We start from the raw sequence: 22,336 nt of genomic DNA on the forward strand, positions 1-22,336 counted from the left end.
AAGGTATCACCAGCTATAACTTGCCTGTATCCATGCACAATTGTAAGAAACAACCAAGTTGTTTGGTTAGTCAGATGAGACAGGGGTCAGCAAACTTTTTCAGCAGGGGGCCGGTCCACTGTCCCTCAGGCCATGTGGGGGGCACGTCTATATTGGGGGGGGGATGAATGAATGCCTATTCCCCAAAAATAACCCAGAGAGGCATTTTAAATAAAAGTACACATTCTACTCATGTAAAAACACACTGATTCCTGGACTGTCCACGGGCCCAATTTAGAAGGCGAGTGGGCCGGATCCAGCCCCCAGGCCTTAATTTGCCTACCCATGGATTAGGATGACTGAGGCTGAAGAGTTTCAACTCAAGGCAAGGGATGTAGCAACAGCTGCCTTTGTGTCTATTCTATTCCAATGAATAAAACCTCGCAGCCTTTCTCAACCTTGGGTCCGCAGATGATGTTGAACTACAACTCCCATCATCCCTAGCTAGCAAGGCCAGAGCCCGGGGATGGTGGGAGTTGTAGTCCAATGACATCTGCGGACCCAAGGTTGAGAAACACTGGGTGACAGGTGCCATCTAGTGGTTAGAGAAAATAAGAGTAATCTTCGAAGATTAACATCATTAATGTAAAAGCAAAAATACTTTATATATATACCAAATACAGTGGTACCTCAGGTTAAGTACTTAATTCGTTCCGGAGGTCCGTTCTTAACCTGAAACTTAACCTGAAGCACCACTTTAGCTAATGGGGCCCGCTTTTATCAAAATTTATACCCCTACAACATTATTTGGAATCCTCCCCCGAAATTCTATGAAAATACCTCCTGGAAGATTCCTCAAGCTCAATATTATATGAGGTGGCCAAATTTTGCACTTTAGTAATCAGGAAGCATAAATCTCTTCTGCTGAATGGCACACTGCGAAGTTCCCTTGTGTAATCTTTTTTTTTCCTGATGTTGTTGTTGATTTCTTTTTGTTTGATCTTGTGGTGTTTAGTGTCACTGGCTTTTGCCGCAATAAAACTTGGTTCTGGCTAATGGGGCCTCCTGCTGCCGCTGGGCCGCCGGAGCACGATTTCTGTTCTCATCCTGAAGCAAAGTTCTTAACCTGAAGCACTATTTCTGGGTTAGCGGAGTCTGTAACCTGAAGCGTATGTAACCCAAGGTACCACTGTATAGTTATTTTCGTTTCTTGAGAAGAGGGAGGAATGCACATTTACTTTAATTATTGGAAAGAACCACCCTTCAAATTAACTGGCTTTGTGGCTCAGCTAGCAATCTATCAAAGTGGAAACTGAGGTAAAAGAAGATCTCCCTACAAGTGCCATTTTTGTGCATTTTGGGGTTTTTTTGAAATAATTTTTATTTGATTTTACAAATATAGGATTATAACAATACAAATTACATTTCCAGATTTAGAAATTTTCCCGAATCTCTGGACTTCCCACCTTCCCCTCCATTCTTCCTATTTTCCACCTTCTCAACTGCATATTATTTCATACTTCATATTTTGTATCTCTCCATACTGTCCATAATATTTGCTATAAATATTGATTTCAGCTGGCCTGCTCTGAATAAAATTTAATTGACTACAACCCAATGTTTTTACCGACCGCACCTGCATTTTCGGCTGATAATATGTTAAGTGTTCTAAGACATCCTGATCAATGTGTCAGTGTTAGAAATCTGTATTTATCTATCTAATCTAATTATAGAGTTAAATTTAATATTATCTTCTAAGTCGCTCCTTAAAACCCAAACAGGAACGACATCATCATAGATTTAATGAAAGCAAACACAAATTACATGAGTCAGCTTTCAAGTCTTGAAGACTCATCGTTAAAGAAAACAAAAGAAAGGAGGAATGTCGCTAGTTATTAAAGTATTTCCTGAATCACTGATGCCTCATCTTCTCTATACCTCTGCTGGCACCTGATAATTACCTTACCAAATATATATTCTTCATCTATCAATTCTTGGACTGTCTCCTATCATTTTCTTGTCCCTCTATTGTAAATTGCAGTGCCTGCTATGTTCTGTATAGTACCTCATTCATGGCTGATGAATGTTAAATATTTGCAGCCACGGCAGTAATAGCAATAATAGCCATGGTAATAATAACCGTAGTAGTCATGTAGCATATACAATAGAACCTTGGTTGTCAAACGGCTTCGGAAGCTGAACAATTCAGAACCCAAATGCCTACAACCTTCCATTTTCGAACGTTTTTTTGAAGTCAGAACGGATTCCGAATCACGTTTCTCCATTTTTAAAAAGGGAATTTGCCAACCGGCAAAATTGTGCCTCGGTTGTCGAACGTTTCAGAAGTCAAACGGCCATGACGTTCAACAACCGAGGTTCCACTGTATAATATAGTATTATATTGTGATATAATAATAATACAGTGGTACCTCAGGTTAAGAACTTAATTTGTTCTGGAGGTCTGTTCTTAACCTGAAACTGTTCTTAACCTGAAGCACCACTTTGGCTAATGGGGCCTCCCGCCGTCACCACGTGATTTCTGTTCTTATCCTGAAGCAAAGTTCTTAACCCGAGGTAATATTTCTGGGTTAGCGGAGTCTGTAACCTGAAGCGTATGTAACCTGAAGCGTATGTAACCCAAGGTACCACTGTAGTAAAAATAATAATAGAAGGAATGATATGCCGTCGGTGCAGGTTAGGGGGCTGTTCAGTTTTAAATTCTTGCCCAGTTTAAAATATTAAGTAAATAGGCCACATACATTTGTTTAGGCCAGTGGTTTTCAACCAGTGTGCTGTGGCACCCTGGGGTGCCTTGAATGATGGTCAGGGGTGCCACGGACAACACGGTCCTCCATCCCTCTTTCTTTCCTTCTCTCCCTCCTCTGATGCCCTCTCGTGTCTCTGCCTCTCAAAGGCTTACATGGTTGTTTGTTGCAAGCTTGCCAGGCAAATGGTGCCTCTGAGGCTGGCCAGGGGGTGCTGGTTACCAGGAGCCGAGGTGGCCTCGGAGTACGCAAGAGAGCAGGCAAGGGAGCCCAGCCAGCCAGTCTGCCAGCCCTTGCTGTTGGGAATGGACAGACAAGTCCCATGCCCCTGTGGGGCAGTGTGAGGAGACACCTCTCTTTGGGACAGGAGGTGGGCATCTCAGAGACTCCCAAAGAGAGGGGAGAGGAGGCTGAGGGAACACTCCACAGGGAGTGTGTTCGAAAAAGGGTGAGAGGCTGCCAGCTCTGCAGGCAAGGGGTGATATAACTGGGCTCCTGAGCCCCACAGAGGTGCCACAGAAAGAATGCAGTTGGTCAAGGGAGCCATGAAATAAAAAAAAGGTTGAAAACCTCTGGTTTAGACTGGCAGTGCTGAAGTCCTTTATTTCTGGTTGGGTTTGGGGGGTTTTCTACCATGGATTTCTGAAATTAGACTGCTTTGGAAGAATTAACTCATGTAATGCTCTCATCTGTCTCTCTCCATATGTAAAGAGTGTGTGTCCGCGTGCAGTTTTGTGTGAGTGAGTGCTACCTGAAGAAAGTCGTATTTTGCAAATTTAGGACATATTTTTGAACTATACTGCTTCTATGCCAGTCTCTTAATTCTTTCCAATGATACTCACAACTAGAACATCTTTTATTGTTTACCAGCACACCTCCCCTATTTTATCCTGCATCAACTTTATTTTAATTCTCTTGATAAAGGCAGGCAGAACAGGGTTCCAGAATGGGATGGCGGAAGCGAAAAATGGCCCTTTCCAGGTTAGAAAGGTAAAGGGACCCCTGACCATTAGGTCCAGTCGTGGCTGACTCTGGGGTTGCGGCGCTCGTCTTGCTTTATTGGGCGAGGGAGCCAGTGTACAGCTTCTGGGTCATGTGGCCAGCATGACTAAGCCGCTTCTGGCGAACCAGAGCAGTGCACGGATTCTGATCAGCAAGTCCTAGACTCTGTGGTTTAACCCACAGCGCCACCCATGTCCCTTATCCTTTCCAGGTTATCGCCATACAATAACCCGTGGAATGATGTGCCGCTAATAAAATCTCCGCTATGACCTGATTGTGTTAGGTTCCTTGGGAGAGAACCTCTGCTTTCTCACAGAGCCAACCTCCAGAAGACTGGAATAAAAGGCTTCCTGTCCTGTATTCTGCGAGAAAAAGAAGAACAAACAAGAGAAAATTGCCTGCCTGGCCTGAGTCCCCAGGGGCAGCGAAATGGGAGACTTAAGAACAGTAGAAAAGGAAAGAGGTGCCGAAGTTACGATTATAATTCAAACTAGACAATGAGTGTCTGCTTTTTGTCTGTTTTAAATACATCCAGGGGTGTAACCGGGGAAGGGCAGGGAGGGGCAGGTTCCCCCCCCAACCCCCCCAAAAAAATACATAGTTAACATAGGTTCTGCTCCCCCCTTAACAAAAGGCTTGCATCCCCTAACAAAAATCCTGCACAACTAATGGGACTTTTGACTTCTTTCTTTGAATTTCCATTTGACCTCCGAAGCCCCCACCTCAGGCTATTGCAAACCACTTTGGAGACTCTTTTCAGTTTCAAAAGTGATCTGTCACACTGCATTGGGGGGGGGGCTGTTTAGAAATACAAGTCCTATGCCCCCTTGTTTTTGAATTATGGTGCTAGAGGAGACTCTTGAGAGTCCCATGGACTGCAAGAAGATCAAACCTATCTATTCTTAAGGAAATCAGTCCTGAGTGCTCACTGGAAGGACAGATCCTGAAGCTGAGGCTCCAATACTTTGGCCACCTCATGAGAAGAGAAGACTCCCTGGGAAAGACCCTGATGTTGGGAAAGATGGAGGGCACAAGGAGAAGGGGACAACAGAGGACAAGATGGTTGGACAGTGTTCTCAAAGCTACCAACATGAGTCTGACCAAACTGCGGGAGGCAGTGGAAGACAGGAGTGCCTGGCGTGCTCTGGTCCAGGGGGTCGTGAAGAGTCAGACACGACTAAACAACAACAACAACAACATGCCCCCTTGTGAACATAGTGAAAAGTGAAAAAGAATTGGGAAAGGAGCAAAGTGTTTGCAAACCCCTTTCGGGAAATCTGCACGTTCCTACGGTCTTGCTGAACCATAATCTGGCTGAGAACCAGACAGTCCCATCGTACTGAATTTGTGTGCTTTGTGAAGTCCGTGGCGAATTACAAACGCCTCGAGTTGCTTCACAAGTGCCAAGGCCAAGGAACAACTTATTTGGATGAAAGTAAACAAGAAAGGCATGCAGGCTCTTTGTGGTCCATTGAGAAAGTCAACAGGGTCATCTTGTCTGCCTCCCAGCGCTTTCTTTGTCTGCCTGTTTGAGGCCAACTTCTGATGATTGCGATAAGGAAGGGCACGCACACATCAAGAGCTGACAATCCTGTCTGGCCTCCGGCTGATATGAGAGCAAACTCAATCAGTATGAAAGTCAAACTCCCCAGTGAACACAGACTGTATTCTGGCAGGCCCAGCCACTTCTCCCTTCAACCCTAATTGACATCTCTCCAAATCATCTGGCTGACTACAGAAGGTGCCTTAGAGAGGATAACACTCTAGCTGTGAATATACAGGTTTTCACTTTTAATTGCTGTTATTGTTCTGCACAAACTACGCACTGTTTGCATTATTTTTCAAAGCATATCAAAGATATGACAAACACAAGCATTTGATAAAGGGACTCTCGTTTTCTGTAAGGGAGGTAAAAAGTTGTGTTTTTTTTTAAATTTTATTTCAAAACCAAAAAGAAACAAAGTACAAGCATCAAATTCAAAATCCATATTCGTTTTCTAACATAAGCCTATTACATAGATTACCTGAATTAAAATATACATGATTACTCTAGGCTTCCCTTTGCTGTATGTAATTACATCGCAGTTAGGAAATCTATATTATAAATAATATTATAGATTCCCACATGCCCCCAACTCCCCTTCACCCATGTGTGATCTCAATATTTTATTTCTTCCATCTTGTTGTGTTGTTATAATTTAATAATTATTCAATTGTTTCTATTGTTATTTTCTTGCATACCCCTGCACGTTTTCGCATTATCTATTAATATTTCAATTCCGGAACAATATTTTTTCATGTATTCCTTCACTCCATCCCACTCTTTGATTATTCTCTGATTTGAGTGGCCTCTAATAATTGCCGTCATTTTTGCCTTTTCTACCAATTCGCAGTTTGTTTTGCCATTCTAATAATGATAAGATTTTCTTCCCCTTCCAGTTCTTTGTGATCAATATTCTGGCCGCTGCAGTTGTGTAGAGGAATACATTTTTTTTATCTCTGGGGATGTCATTAGATATTAGGCCTAACAAAAAGGGAGGTAAAAAGTTATCATCCTCCTTTAGTCAATTTAACAGAAATAGCAGCCTTGTTTCCCTCCATCCTGTCATGGCAGGGATATCCTCTCTTCTTCAGGATGCAGTATTTTGTATTTTGTATTTATTTTCAGAATCTGCCCCATAACTTATAGCTTATATATGCTGTACATATATGAACAGAGCAAGTATTCAGTGATATCTCAGTGATATCCAGCTAAGTTGTACTCAGAGTAGACCACTGAAGTCAATGGACTCATGTCTATTGATTTCAATGAGTCTGCCTCATATTGGATATTACTCCAATGTCGGAAGTATCCCTAAATATCACCTAGCCCACGCAAGAAGTCTACTACTACAGCATCAATGATGGCCATCTAACCACCAATCCATCTTAAACAGAAAAGGAGAGTTCATCGCCTCCCAAGGCAGCCTGCTACGTGGTTGAACAGCTTGCACCGTTTGTTTATGATAGCAAAAATTTCATGGATTCCAATTCTATACAAATATCAAACTGTAGAAACATTTGCCATCCGATAAATCACATCTCTAATTTCCTGTCCAGTATTTTTCACAATCTGGTTACAAGAGTGATTCCCCTTTATTGAACAGACACCAATTTTATTTAGATTTATATTCCTAAAGGAGTACAGGGCAGCCCATTTTAGTGCCTGTTTTTTCACGTACATACTGGTGCTCACCTGCAAAATATGCCTTGACAGGTAGCCGGATGCTATCTTGTTTACTTGGAAAATGGTTCCTACATATTTGTTAGTGTGCTGCAAATACTTAAAGATTTATGATGACAGATGATGAAACATGCGAGGATGCAATGATGGTAATATTAATTAAGATGATCACGATTAGGGGCACCATCCAACCTTAAAAAAGCACTCCAGCTTTCCTTGATTTCAGTTGCTAGGCAAGAAAAAAGCTTGCTAATGATCTGGTCAAGAATGAGAAGCACTGAAGAAACTGCTTGTTGTTTTGCTAGAAGTATTGGAAAACATTCTCTCTACTGATCTCTTAACTGAATTTAGCATAACGAATTGTTGAATTGACAATTGAAATCGCTATGTTATTTTGTTCATTTGTATTATAATTTTCTATAATGAACTTGATTGATTGGCCTGGAATATATTGTTATATTCACATCTGCTTGGATTTCAGGAATTGCAGGAAAAGGGGTTATCTAGTATATCTGATTTGAATTCCCTTACTTTTCTCAATAGGGTTTTTACAGGTAGACACAAGTTGAAGGAGCTACCTTCCTACACCTGTTTTAAGAATTGTCTAAACGGTTTTTTCCTTGTCCAATAAATAAACGCAGCTGTCTAACATTCTACTTAGAATGTAAGGCATTCTAAGGTTCCATTGCTGAAGCAAATTCCTGAATTTCTTTGAAGAAAATCCCAGTCCCTTGGTTACAATGGGATGGTAATTTGTGGCTCCTGGTTAATCTCTGCCAGTCTCTTAAACAGCAGTCAAAGGAAGGGGGGGATGTGGATAAGGAAAGACTAGGCCCCAAGATCTAATCAATTTATCAGCATCTAGCAGCCAACTGGCTCTCATATTTATGAGCAATAAAAATAGAGCCATGGACTAATGGAGCAAGCTGGACTTTCTTCTCAGATACAATCATTCAAGTATGGTATTTCTAAAGGAAAACAATGTAGGCTAATGACAGCTTTACAGGGAAGATTTAAGTCATGGGGCAGAGAGCACGCAGTTCCCCCACTACCCCATCACTCTGATCAAAAACTATGGGGTAGGAAATTGAAAACACCTGTAGAATCGACACTTGCCAATTAAGAGAAACCATTACATTGGATTTAATTTGCGTCATTTGCATGGGTAAAAGGACCGAGCTTTCCACACATAGAAATACGTAAAATAAATAAATAAATAAATAAATAAATAAATAAATAAATAAATGTTAAGTTGCACCTTAAAGGTAAACGTAAAGGGACCCCTGACCATTAGGTCCAGTTGTGGCCGACTCTGGGGTTGCGGCGCTCATCTCGCTTTACTGGCCAAGGGATCCGGCGTACAGCTTCTGGGTCATGTGGCCAGCATGACTAAGCCACTTCTGATGAACCAGAGCAGCACACGGAAACGCCGTTTACCTTCCCACCGGAGCGGTACCTATTTATCTACTTGCACTTTGACGTGCTTTTGAACTGCTAGGTTGGCAGGAGCAGGGACCGGGCAACGGGAGCTCACCCCGTCGCAGGGATTTGAACTGCTGACCTTCTGATCGGCAAGTCCTAGGCTCTGTAGTTTAACCCACAGCGCCACCCGCGTCCCTTAGAGTTGCACCTTAAAGTTGCACCTTAGAGACCAACTAAGTTTTTTCTGGGTCTGGGTATAAGCTTTTGTGTGCATGCACACTTCTTCAGATACACTGAAACAGAAATCACCAGACCCTTATATACAGTGGGAGGGTGCAGTGGGGTTTGTCTCAGAAGGGTAGTAGGAGATGGGTGATTGACTCAATGGGTATGGTAAACCTACTGGACAATTTTATTTATTTATTTCGACTGTGTCAGACCAACACGGCTACCTACCTGAATCTAAATACTTACCTTGTAAAGGCTTTCTGGGAAATGGTATATAATGAGTTAAAGAAAATGTTTAAAAACACTTTTGTTAAAAAAACCAGAAGCCTTTTTAATGGGTATTGTGGGTGAAGAGATAAAAAACTGTTTATGTAAGCAACAACTGTGGCAAGAATTCTCTCAGCCCAAAAATGGAAACAAGAAGAAGTACCAACGAAAGAAGAGTGGCAGATGAAGATGATGGACTTTGCAGAACTGGCAGGAAAAATCCGAAACCAGCACGATCAAGTATTCCAAAAGGGTTGGAGTAAATTCATACGATATCTGAAAGATTATTGTAAGCAATTAACATCACTAAAAGGGTTGTCTGAAGACTTGTAATGGGGAATTTTCTATCTTTCTATATTTATTTAAATTCTGAGCCATTTTGTAATGAGCGTACCTTGATGAAGAATGTGAAGTTTTAGTCTTTGCCCAGAGCACACATCGCCTTGTCTCATGGCCTTATCACATGTTTCCTGCTTGGCAGGGGGTTGGACTCGATGGCCCTTGTGGTCTCTTCCAACTCTATGATTCTATGATGTGAAGATTGCTGATCAATGCTTTGCAGGGGAAGGCGCTCCTAAATCCAATTTCAGCTCTTTTCGCAGCACCAAACTTTTGTCCTCTGGATCACGAAACTGATGAGATCACTGCTGAGGATCACTTTCCACACCAAATACTGCAGTAGAAATTATTAAATTTTTCACACATACACACACACAAAAGTCCATCATTTGAGTTACATTATTTATATGATGGAAAGAAAACGATCGATGAAGGTTGCTTTTTTCTTTCTGTTTTAAACCTAACTCTGAGTTATATGTGTATTCTTTAGGCTTTCTCATTTATTGCCCATCAAAAGCACACCTTTGTAATAAAAGAAAGAAATTGCTGTGAATTGCAACTGAAATAGCAGGCACCCCGGGCCAGATCAGATATCTACCTTGTATAGCATTGCCAACTCCTAATCCAAGTAAGGCTCTTCCATTTAATGGTTACATGACTGAAGAAGTACTGTACATGTTTTATGTTTCCTGACTAGCTGAATATACATCCAAATTTCTATAGATTTAACCACGATTCAAATGCCACCTTTTTCAGTTGTGGCACCATTAAAACCTTGTAACTCCCTGTGCAGTAAAAGTCTTGTAATTTTAACTTGCCCTTTTAAAATTCTAATTTACAGAACTGTCGCCTGTACAAAAAGACTTGATAACTGCCTGTTTTTCCATCTGGTGGAAAGTGGGCTTTGATGTGATGCTTATGGTCCTGAATTCAAGTTAAACATCCGAACTCGAACTCGCATATGGGAAATGAGGAAAATGAATCTGTCTCCTTTCATCCACTTCAACTTCAGCAGAGTCGACACATTTCAATTATCAATAAAATCTTACAATTCTAGGCGGCTTCTGGGGCCCACTTTCTTTAGAAATTAGGCAGCCCCTTTTGACAGACAAGCTAATCTGATTTCTAGCACTTTACCTCACTGAGAAAAGTCTTCCCACACGCTTCTGAGGCGAGCAAGCACCAGGAGGCAATTGACAAAGGCAAAACATTTTCTCTTGGGGATCCCTCTAGTCTGTCTTTTCGGCTACACCAGCCATGTCTGAAGCCAAGCCGACAAACCCAGGCCACAAGGAGACAGGCTGTCTCCTCCTCACACCCTTTTTCCGGGAGTCTGCCTTAACTCAGCTTCACACTTCATTTGCAGAATTCCCTGGCAGAATCCCCTCCTCACACCTTGCAAGTCTCACCTGCAAAAAAAAAACCCCAAAATGTTCATTAAACACCCACCCAGGCACCTTGTGTCCACCACATGGACACAATCCGGTGGCTCTCAAACTTTTTTCGGAATAAAAACTTGCTGGCGCCACACCCATTTTTTATTGTTAAGAAATGCATTGGAAAACAAAAAGGAACAACTCCTAGCAGTGCTTAATTTATAACATAGGACACAACTGCTTTATAATATGATCATGGGAAATCCAGAAACTGAAAAACAACTATGCAGCTATATAAGAACATGAATTATTCCCAAAATCAGTGCCAGATTTACATATAAGCCAAACAAGCTATAGCTTAGGGCCCCACTCTCTTGGGGGACCCAAAAAAAAAAAAATTAAAGGAAAAAAGCTGGATGTACATTTCCAAAATATAAGATAAAAAACAAATAAAATAAAACCTACATACAGCAACAGTGTTTTGTGTTGTGTAGGCTCCTATGATGTAAGTAATGGGTCCCACCTGCTAACCTGCTCCCTAAAATATCACTGCTTTGCTCATTTCTATATATAGGGTGCCTACATTCTGCATGGACTGGTTACATGGTAACATGTGCAAATGGCTTTAGATACCTATTAGGTCCATAAATTACCATGTAACATCTATTCAACACAAAAAACAGTGACAATTTGTTGTTGACAGACAGCTGGACATATAAAGGGCCCTATTAGCTTCACTAGCTTAAAGGTAAAGGTAAAGGACCCCTGACAGTTAAGTCTAGCCGCGAACGACTCTGGGGTTGCGGCGCTCATCTTGCTTTACTGGCCAAGGGAGCCAAGGTTTGTCCTCAGACAGTTTTTCCAGCTCATGTGGCCAGCATGACTAAGAGGCTTCTGGCGAAACCAGAGCAGCGCATGGAAACACTGTTTACCTTCCCGCCAGAGCGGTACCTATTTATCTACTTGCACTTTGATGTGCCCTGCCCGAAATATATTGATAAACGAGCCTCTTACATTTGTACCTTAAGCATGTATATAAACTCAATGAGAGGTGTGAGCTTGCTTTTGCTGTGCGATCTCATTTGTATTAGGTCTAATAAAAAGGAAGGCACACTTGGCAAACCCTCACCATGATCAACTCCCACCCGGAAACCTATGTCCCCACTGTGGAAGGACGTGTGGATCCAGAATTGGCCTCCACAGCCACTTACGGACTCATTGTTGAGATCGTTTTCATGGAAGACAATCTTACAAGCTACAAGTGATCGCCAGAGAAGAAGAAGAAGATTAGGTCTAATTTGAGACAAACTCTCTTCAACACAAAGAAGCCTTTCTCTCTTGTTTCCCCCCTGCAGCTGACCGCATTTTATTTAAAAATGAAGACACGTAAGAGCATCTATATGAACTCTTTTGTTAAAAATGGACCAAGTTGCAAACTAGGAAGGTCTGAGAAGCAGCTTGCCATCCACAGCTAGCAAAAACCAGAGACCGAGACCGCAGAAGTGCAGAAGGCAGAACCCCATTTTTTCTTCCCACCCCCTCTTCGAATATCACCCTCCTTAGCAGCAATCCAATCAAACGCCTGTTGTTTTTGGGTGGCCGTCGTACTCCATCAGTTCATTTAAAAACCAACGTGTCCAATAAAAAACAATGCAGGTTTATTCCACCATTTTTTTTTAAAAAAATGAAGGATTTCCTCTTTAGAATACATAAGACATTCAGGTCAGTCATTGGCAACATCTCACTGTAAAAGAATCAAGAATTATAAAGGCGCTTTGGCCAAGAGGTCTTCAGGTTTGAGCAGCTTCTCTTCTCTGTTCTTGACGCACTGAAATGTTTAAATGTTTCTTTGCCATTCACACCCTTTGGGAACCACTAATCCCATCAGATCACTTAAATGGCCTATAAGCAAACACACACCCCCTTGGGGGTTTCCATCAGATAAAAGGAGCAGAGCCCTGGGGGTTGTGGGTGGGGGTCGTGCAGATATAAAGCGCCCCACACCCTGCCGAGGTTTGCTCAGATCTGCAAAGAGACCTTTGACTCCGCGAGGCATCCTCACGTTACGGAGGCGCCAGCGATGCTCCCCGCGGCCGTCCTGCTGGCCTTGGCCCTGCGCCGGGCGGCGGGGCTGGACCTGGGCTTATCCACCAAGTGCGTCTCCATCCCCACGGACATGGCCATGTGCCACGACATCGGCTACTCGGAGATGAGGCTGCCCAACCTGCTGGGTCACGTCGGTTTGCCCGAGGTCGTGGGGAAAGCCGCCGCGTGGCAGCGCCTCGTCAGCACCGGCTGCCACCCGCACGCGGGGATCTTCCTCTGCTCGCTCTTCGCACCCGTGTGCTTGGACACGTGAGTACCCGCCGCCGGACCCGCGTGGGCCGTTCACACGTTCAACTAGGAAGATGCGAGTCCGGGGGGAGAAGGGCGCCGACAGCACAGCTGGTGGCTGCCCTCGACTTGGGGAGGAAATGGGGAAGGAAGGCCTCGTCGTCTTCCTCGAAGCCTTCTCTCCCGCGGGCGGCCCCCCTCGGTGCCCTTTCAGACGTGCGCGGCGTGCCTGCGTGTTTTGCTCCTAAGAGCTGCCCTGCTTCCCCGACAGCTTCATCCAGCCTTGCAGGAGCATGTGCGTTGCGGTCCGCGACAGCTGCGCTCCTGTCTTGCAATGCCAAGGACGCGCCTGGCCCAGCAGTTTGGACTGTGATAGGTTCCCCGCAGATGAGGACACGTGTCTTGCATCCCTCGGCAAAGAAGCTAAGCGTGGTCTCGGAGGTACAGCTTTATATGGGGGTTTGGGTTGCATGTACTTGCGACGGGTCTAGTGGGGTGAGGCTTGTCCTCATTGTTGCCCTTGCAGAACTCAGAAGGGGTTCAAAAGTAGAACTGGTTGCCTCTTGCTCTGGCTCTGCTTACTGACGGCCTCCCTGCCTTCTGTGCTGCCAGTTTTATTGGGCACCAGATACCATTGTTTCACACACTGGTACATTCATATCCTACCTTTCTCCTCTTGAGGTTCCCAGACCCACAGCAGGCTGGCAGCATCACCTGTCCTAGAGAGAGTGGGTCTCCTCTCATCCTCTCTGTTCTTGCTTGTTAGCTTTCTGTTGTGTTTCTCAATTTCATTTTAATATTTTTTAAAAATGTGCTCTCCCACTTTCCGGGTCACCTTCAAAGATAGCCCCACGTAGAGCGCATTGCAGTAGTCCAAGTGAGAGATAACTAGAGCATGCACCACTCTGGCAAGACAGTCTGCAGGCAGGTAGGGTCTTACCTTGCGTACCAGATGGAGCTGGTAGACAGCTGCCCTGGACACAGAATTAACCTGCGCCTCCATGGACAGCTGTGAGTCCAAAATGACTCCCAGGCTGCGCACCTGGTCCTTCAGGGGCACAGTTACCCCATTCAGGACCTGGGAGTCCCCCCCACCTGCCCGCCTCCTGCCCCCCAAAGCAGTACTTCTGTCTTGTCAGGATTCAACCTCACTTACCTGGGAGAAAGCTCCACTGGATTTAATGGAACTTAGTTCTGTGTAGAGTATACATGGTTAGAATTGTGCTGTTGGAAATCACTGGGTTAAAGCTGACCAAAAGTCCAGAGGTAGCATTATTATCCATTTACAGTGGGGTGGAAGGTTCGCAGGCTATGAAGGACTTGCTGACAAATTTATTGACAGCTGCACGAATTACGATAGCCAGGAAGTGGAAGGGGCAAGCAGAATATAAAATGGGAGAATGGCATAAAGAGGTGTAGGATATAGCTACGAATGATAAATTAACATGTGCCGTTAAAGTAAGACGGGGAATACGCAGCAGAAATTATTTTGTTACTTTTTCGAAATAATAAAAATAAATAAAATGCCTTTTTAATCTAAAAAAAGAAAAAAAGAATTGTGCTGTTGGGTATAATTCCTAAGATATAACAATTGGCACATATGGCGTCCTGCTGAAGTGTTCTATCTGACTGGAATAGCTTTGTCGGCAGAACATGAGCTTCTTAATCTCAGGGCTATGGGTTCACGCCCCACGTTGGACCAAAAATTCCTGCACTGCAAGGGGTCAGACTAGATTGACCCTCCTGGTCCCTTCCAACTCTACAATTCTATGATTCTGAGGGCTTATCCTATAATATACAGAGCCCCTAGCTCAACTTTATCTTCCTAGTTGTCAAAAAATGTCTGAGAATTCTTCAGGAGATCTCCAGACATGACAGGTTTATTTTCTGTGGGAATGAAGTGCATGCCCCCGTGACAAATAGGATTTTTCTCCTCTTAACCGCCAGCCTTTCCCAAGCCTATCTGCCAGACTTGCCCGGCCATTGATGAGCTCTTGACGCGCAGGAAAGTGCTGGACATTTTTTGTATCTGCAATTTTGGTAAGTTATTATTGGCACAGTTAGGATCGAGGCATCCCTGCGTATGGGCTTGCTAGATTCTACAACATCTTCTCTCTTAATTTCTATATTAATACAGGAGAAGCGGCACACACATACAACACACACACACATTATTTTTCTTTCTGTCTCTTTGCAGCCGCAAAGGTGAAACTGTCCAGGAAACGACCTGTCTTCACCACTCAGGAATATGACCTTGACTGCCAGGTGGAATTCATTAACCAGGGGTCGCTCTTGCCTTTCGATGCTCGCAGTGTGATTAAGCAGTGGTTTCTGATTAATGAAAACTGTACTCAACAACTGGTCCATGCCCACCGTCCCAAGTTATATCTCATTGTGGGGACCACTGAGGAAATGAACATCGTTGTCAACCAAGTATATCACTGGCAGAAGTGGGATTACAGGCTGACCCTGGCAACGCAGAAACTGAAGCATTGCAAATGTGCATAACTCTTCATTATCCAGCTTCCAGCATTCGTGCATTCTCCGCTGATCCAAGAGCACAAGCAAAAGCCCAGCATATTCTCAGTAGGCCCATTCACTTCAATGGAGGGAGCTAATCGGGGCCAGATTTAGGTTTGATGAGGCCCTAAGCAATAGAAAGTAATGGGGCCCTTTCTATGTCCAGCTGTCCTTTGTCAACAACAAATGGTCGCTGTTTTTTGTTTTGAATATATGCTATATGGTAATTTATGGACCTAATAGGTATCTAAAGCCATTTGCACGTGTTGCCATGCAACCAGTTCATGCAGAATGTAGGCACCCTATACAGTGGTACCTTGGGTTACATACGCTTCAGGTTACATACGCTTCAGGTTACAGACTCTGCTAACCCAGAAATAGTGCTTCAGGTTAAGAACTTTGCTTCAGGATGAGAACAGAAATCGTGCTCCGGTGGCGCGGCAGCAGCAGCAGCAGGAGGCCCCATTAGCTAAAGTGGTGCTTTAGGTTAAGAACAGTTTCAGGTTAAGTACGGACCTCCGGAATGAATTAAGTACTTAACCCGAGGTACCACTGTATATAGAAATGAGCAAACCAGTGATATTTTAGGGAGCAGGCTAGCAGGCGGGGCCCATTACTTACATCATAGGAGCCTACACAACACAAAACACTGTTGCTGTATGTAGGTTTTATTTTATTTGTTTTTTATCTTATGTTTTGGAAATGTACATCCAGGTTTTTTTCCTTTAATTTTTTGGGGCCCCCAAGAGAGTGGAGCCTTAAGCTATAGCTTGTTTAGCTTATATGTAAATCCGGCACTGGAGCTAATATAGAACGGAAGGCATATGAATATGTTACTTTTTTGAAATGTATGGGTCAGGGCAAAGGTGTCTTGTAAAACCCAAGTGTATCATAAGCCAAACATCAAGCCTTACCTATTTCTGAAATGCGATAGAACAGATATAAACATCTACTTGTGCTGTGGACCTCTGAATATTTTCCGTGGGAGCACATCCACATTGTATATTTAAAGCACAACACTTCCACCAAAGGATTCTGGGAACTGTAGTTTGTTAATTGTGCTGGGAATTTTAGCTCTGCTGGGGTTCAGTTATGGTTCTCGGGATTCTTTTTGGGGGGTTGGGGGGCGGCAGTGATGGTTAAAGTGCTACAAGTATCTGGTGTGACCTTAGTTACATTTACTTGTGGCAAGACATCATGCCTTCAGAACATTTGGTTGTATCATATTGTATAATATTTAGAAAACTATAATAAAATTACTGATAAAATGCATCAAGCCTAAAGAGGTCTTCTTTAGATTTAGGTGTCTGGATTTAGATTTCTTTGGATTTAATCGTATGTGTGATTTTGCTGGCATTAACAATTTATGCATACCACCACCATTGGCTAAATGCAATTTGTGTCTCCCTAAACCAGGGGTCAGGGACGCGGGTGGCGCTGTGGGTAAAAGCCTCAGCGCCTAGGGCTTGCCGATCGAAAGGTCGGCGGTTCGAATCCCCGCGGCGGGGTGCGCTCCCGTTGCTCGGTCCCAGCGCCTGCCAACCTAGCAGTTCGAAAGCACCCTCGGGTGCAAGTAGATAAATAGGGACCGCTTTCTAGCGGGAAGGTAAACGGCGTTTCCGTGTGCAGTTCTGGCTCGCCAGGGCAGTGATGTCACGCTGGCCACGTGACCCAGAAGTGTCTTCGGACAGCGCTGGCCCCTGGCCTCTTAAGTGAGATGGGCGCACAACCCCAGAGTCTGTCAAGACTGGCCCGTACGGGCAGGGGTACCTTTACTTTACCTTTAAACCAGGGGTGAGCAAAGTTTTTCAGCACGGGACCAGTCCACTGTCCCTCAGACCTTGTAGGGGGCCAGACTATATTTTGAAAAAAAAAATATATGAACAAATTCCTATGCCCCACAAATCACTCAGAGATGCATTTTAAATAAAAGGGCACATTCTACTCATGTAAAAGCTATTACGGTAGTTACTGTAGGACTTTTTTTTTAATGCACGTTAAGCAATGATTCTTGTTTGTGAGGCCCACTCCCCTCAGTCAAAGTTTTCAGGTAACACATATTTCAACTAGGAATGCAACGAAACAGTTAGGACGCCACTTGCATAAATAGACTTAATACCAAACTCCATTCTCCAGTTGCCAGTTCTTACGTAGCCAAAACAGTACAATCCACACACAAGAGGGAGATATCAGCCAGCTTGAGGGAACCCCAAGGTTTGCAGAAGTATGCAAATATTTAGGAGGACAGTCTTCAGAGGTGATCCCCTACCCGTACCACAAAAAAACTAATCCCAGTGAAGAATGGGCACATTGTGTGTGTGTGTGTGTGTGTGTGTGTGTGTGTGTGTGTATATATATATATATTGTTGATTTACAAAAGTCTGCAATGTCTCTCTGACCACAGAATGTCAATTAACGTGGAAGTGAGAAATGGAATATTCTAGAAGAGGGCTTGACTGGAAACCTGAACAGTCTATAGCGTATTTCACACTGTAATATTTTTGTTATAACCAGGCCCCACCTGACACTCCTAGATTCAACATCTATGACAGGCAAATAATTGCCTGTGCACGTATGAAATATTTCCTAGTTAAGAATCCATGGAGATATCAACAACGGAAGTTTTTTCCTTGTGGAATTTGTCTTTGGAATTTACCAGAGCTCCAATTACAGTACAAATTAACCCCGGAAACGAGAAATAGCTGTGGCTAGGCAATGACTCTCTGCTGCAAACATCTTCTATGTGCATCTGGAAACAAGCAAAGGGTGTTCCTGCTTACAAAAGGGATTTTGCTGCCTAAAGCAAAGTAGGGCTGTCATGTCGAAAACTGTTCTCTCCTTTTTTTTTTTTTCCTTCTTTTTCTTTTTTTTGCAAGCTTAGTGTGTCGGTATTTATTTCTTTATTTCGGATATGGAGATTGTGAAGAAGGCAGATTAATTATTTGTGTCTGTCTTCACAACAGATCCCAACACCCAAACAAAGTGACGAGTTTGCAGAACTAAGGCAGACAGTTTTTATTATGTATTTTGTGGTTTTATATCTTGATTTTATTCTGTGAACCGTCCTGACGGTATAGGGTGGAATATATAAAATAAATAAATAAATGACGAGAGACTATGTTCTAGGCCTAATATTTATTTGTTTGTTTTTCTTTATTGAATTTAAAGACTGCCCTATAACCGGGGGTCTCAGGGCAGTTCACAGAATAGATAAAATAAATAAAACGAGAGAAATTTTTGGTTCTCGATGGCATCTACCCGAGAGCTCAAATATGACATTGCTGATGTCCTAACTTTTCCCTCAGATCATCTTTCATACCAGAGGACCGGAAAGTAGCCAATGTAATGCCAATTTTTAATTTCATTTATCCTTTCATAAGAGAAAGGAGGAAAGCCAGGCGGGAAAAGAGAAGGGAAAGATTAACATAAACAATAAAAAATATTGCTCAAAATCAGGGATGGGAATGTGTGGCCTTCCAGATGTTTATGACAAGAGAGGGACCAAGGTCGTGTGCAACTCAGGGACAAATTTTCTATGTGGGAGGCAGACAGGCAGGTAGCTGAATGTTGTGTTTGGGCAGTTTGTTTACTTATGTTTGTTGGTTGCAAAGGAAGTCTGTGTGTGACTCATTGCTCTTTACACCTAGGTCTTAATAGCTACACTGGAACGTCTTAACTACAGGTTTGAAGCAATGCCAGTGTAACTTAGTTGGCCTGACGACTGTAGTGGAAGACAGAGGCCTCCAAACGTTGCTTGATTCAGCTCCCATTACCTGCGGCAGATGGGAGTTGAAGATCAACATCATTTGGAGGGAATCAATACCAGATGCTAGGGACAAAAATCAAGGACCCTAGTAAGGCTGCCTTATACAGTTTAGGGAAGTTTTTAATGACTGATGTTTTAATGCATTTTTAACCTTTTGTTGGAATGCACCCAGAGTGGCTGGGGTTTATTTATACAGTGGTACCTCGGGTTACATACGCTTCAGCTTACATATGCTTCAGGTTACAGGCTCTGCTAACCCAGAAACAGTACCTCGGGTTAAGAACTTTGCTTCAGGATGAGAACAGAAATGGTGCTCCAGCGGCGTGGCAGCACCAGGAGGCCCGATTAGATAAAGTGGTGCTTCAGGTTAAGAACAGTTTCAGGTTAAGAACGGACCTCTGAAACAAATTAAGTGTTTAACCCAAGGTACCACTATATTATTATCTCGTTCAGCCCTACGGCCATCTTGTGAATTCAGCCCTGGAGCATGGGTGTAACTGGTAAAGGTAAAGGACCCCTGGACGGTTAAGTCCAGTCAAAGGCGACTATGAGGTTGCAGCGCTCATCTCGCTTTCAGGCCGAGGGAGCCAACGTTTGCCCACAGACAGCTTTCTGGGTCATGTGGCCAGCACGAGTAAACCGCTTCTGGTGCAACAGAACACCGTGACAGAAACCAGAGCGCATGGAAACACCATTTAGCTTCCCGCCACAGTGGTACCTATTTATCTACTTGCACTGGCGTGCTTTCGAATTGCTAGGTTGGCAGGAGTTGGGACCGAGCAATGGGAGCTCACCCCGTCACGGCGATTCAAACCGCTGACCTTTCGATCGACAAGCCCAAGAGGCTCAGTGGTTTAGACCATAGCGTCACCCGGGAGGGCAAGGGCGCCAGCTGCCCCCCATCAAGTAAATAAATAAAAATACCTAGCCGACTGACCAATTGGGTCACAGATAGCTCGGTTGTGCCCCCCACATAATATAAATCCTGACACACACACCCAACATAAATCCTGGCTACGCACGTGCCCTGGAGGCTTGTGGTTCGTAGCTTACTGTCCTGGCCAATGTGTTTCACAATTCAGAGGAAGGAGTGGGGGCCGCTATTGCCCTCATATCTTGCACATGGAGTTATTGGAGACATCTATTTGACCATTGTTAAGATATGTGCTCCCGGTCCCCATATCTTTCTGCCTTGGGGAGAAAATCAGCATGGGAACGATTGTTTTGGGAAAAGGTAAAGAGATAAAGCTGTTGCTCTTCCAGCCTAAACCTTCAGTGGATCTATATCATCTATCTATCTATCTATCTATCTATCTATCTATCATCTATCTATCATCTATCTATATCTATCTATCATCTATCTATCTATCTATCTATCTATCTATCTATCTACCATCTATCTATCTATCATCTATCTATCTATCTATATCTATCTACCTATCTAGCATCTATCTATCTATCTATCTATCTATCATCTATCTATCTATCTATCTATCTATCTATATCTATCTATCATCTATCTATCTATCTATCTATCTATCTATCTATCTATCTATCTACCATCTATCTATCTATCATCTATCTATCTATCTATATCTATCTACCTATCTAGCATCTATCTATCTATCTATCTATCTATCTATCTATCTATCTATCTATCCATCTATCTATCTATCTATCTATCTATCTATCTATCTCTCTATCTATCTATCTCTCTATCTCTATCTATCTATCATCTATCTATCTATCATCTATCTATCTATCTATCTATCTATCTATCTATCTATCTATCTCTATCATCTATCTATCATCTATCTATCTATCTATCTATCTATCTATCTATCATCATCTATCATCTATCTATCATCTATCTATCTATCTATCTATATCTATCTCTATCTATCTATCTATCTATCTATCTATCTATCTATCATCTATCTATCTATATCTCTCTATCTATCTATCTCTATCTATCTATCTATCTAATCTATCTATCATCTATCTATCTATCTATCTATCTATCTATCTATCTATCTATATCTTCCATGCTGGAAGCCACCTCAAGTGGCTGGGGCAACCCAGTCAGAAGGGTGGCCCATTATTATTATTATTATTATTATTATTATTATTATTATTATTTATTAGGATCCAGTTACCATCCTCTTAGCAGTATAATTCAATGTCTGGAGGGGTTGCAGTAAAACCACAAATGAGCCTTGTGAAACCATCAGGGATAACCACTTCATTATGACACAAGCTTTCATGGACCGCAGTCCATTAAACGTGCAATTGCATCTTCCAAAATGGACTGGCGGCTATGAGAATTTAAATGTGCTCACCTTTAAGACAGCAAACAGGATTCTGATCTTAACATTGGATAGTGAATGGTCTGTAGTCTTGTTCTATGTGCTTCCAGGCTCTAGGGGAACAACACCTACCTGGATTTTGTTTCCTGGGGGGGCGGTGAACAGTTCTATAAAATTGGAATTTATCCAGAAATGTACAAATTGAGGACAGGTTCCAGAGGAGTTGGGCCTAGGCAGAAGCACAGTTTAACACATACAACCAGCAAATTCCACTGCTCCCAGATCAACTCTTCCATTACAGAGATCCAGAACTCAGCTCAGTCATAGTTCCCATGTCTAAAAATCTGCAGTGCCTTTCCCTTGTATATACAGCATTAACCCTTAGCTGGGTTGTTGGGGTGGGGGAGAAAAAGTATGCCCCTGTTTGAAACAAAAGAATGTGAAACCCTCCAGCTATTTCCTAGCTACTGAGAGAGCATCTAATACCTATTTAGCCAGCAATCTCCCTAACAAAAGAAAAGTGTGGCCAAGCCTGCCTGACTCTTAGATCCCATTAAGAGACATCACCTGAAGATCTCTGGCTATCAGCATTCATTTTTCAAGCTGAAGACTCTGGGCAGTTATTGCCTTAAATGGGAATAACTCAGTGATAGTGTTACATCCCAGTAGTGATGTATGGAAGTGAGAGCTGGACCATCAAGAAGGCTGATCGCCGAAGAATTGATGCTTTTGAATTATGATGCTGGAGGAGACTCTTGAGAGTCCCATGGACTACAAGAAGATCAAACCTCTCCATTCTGAAGGAAATC

At 43.1% G+C, this 22,336-nt stretch overlaps 1 protein-coding gene and 1 long non-coding RNA gene across 2 annotated transcripts in view; one reads left to right on the plus strand and one right to left on the minus strand.

Moving 5' to 3' along the window:
• The window catches only part of LOC310825732, a 240,438-nt gene that overhangs the window by 189,137 nt on the left and 28,965 nt on the right, over nucleotides 1–22,336 (minus strand). The gene's annotated exons all lie outside the window — the stretch shown is intronic.
• On the plus strand, nucleotides 12,658–16,244 carry LOC310825607 (secreted frizzled-related protein 2-like). Its single transcript, XM_083699488.1, has 4 exons — nucleotides 12,658–12,956; nucleotides 13,207–13,376; nucleotides 14,883–14,975; nucleotides 15,133–16,244. The coding sequence occupies exons 1-4, from the start codon at nucleotides 12,682–12,684 to the stop codon at nucleotides 15,441–15,443; spliced, it is 849 nt and encodes a 282-aa protein (XP_083555614.1). The 5' UTR covers nucleotides 12,658–12,681; the 3' UTR covers nucleotides 15,444–16,244.

The sequence above is a fragment of the Podarcis gaigeae genome (assembly GCF_964106915.1).
Source record: "Podarcis gaigeae genome assembly, chromosome: 10".
Classification (NCBI taxonomy): Eukaryota; Metazoa; Chordata; class Lepidosauria; order Squamata; family Lacertidae; genus Podarcis; species Podarcis gaigeae.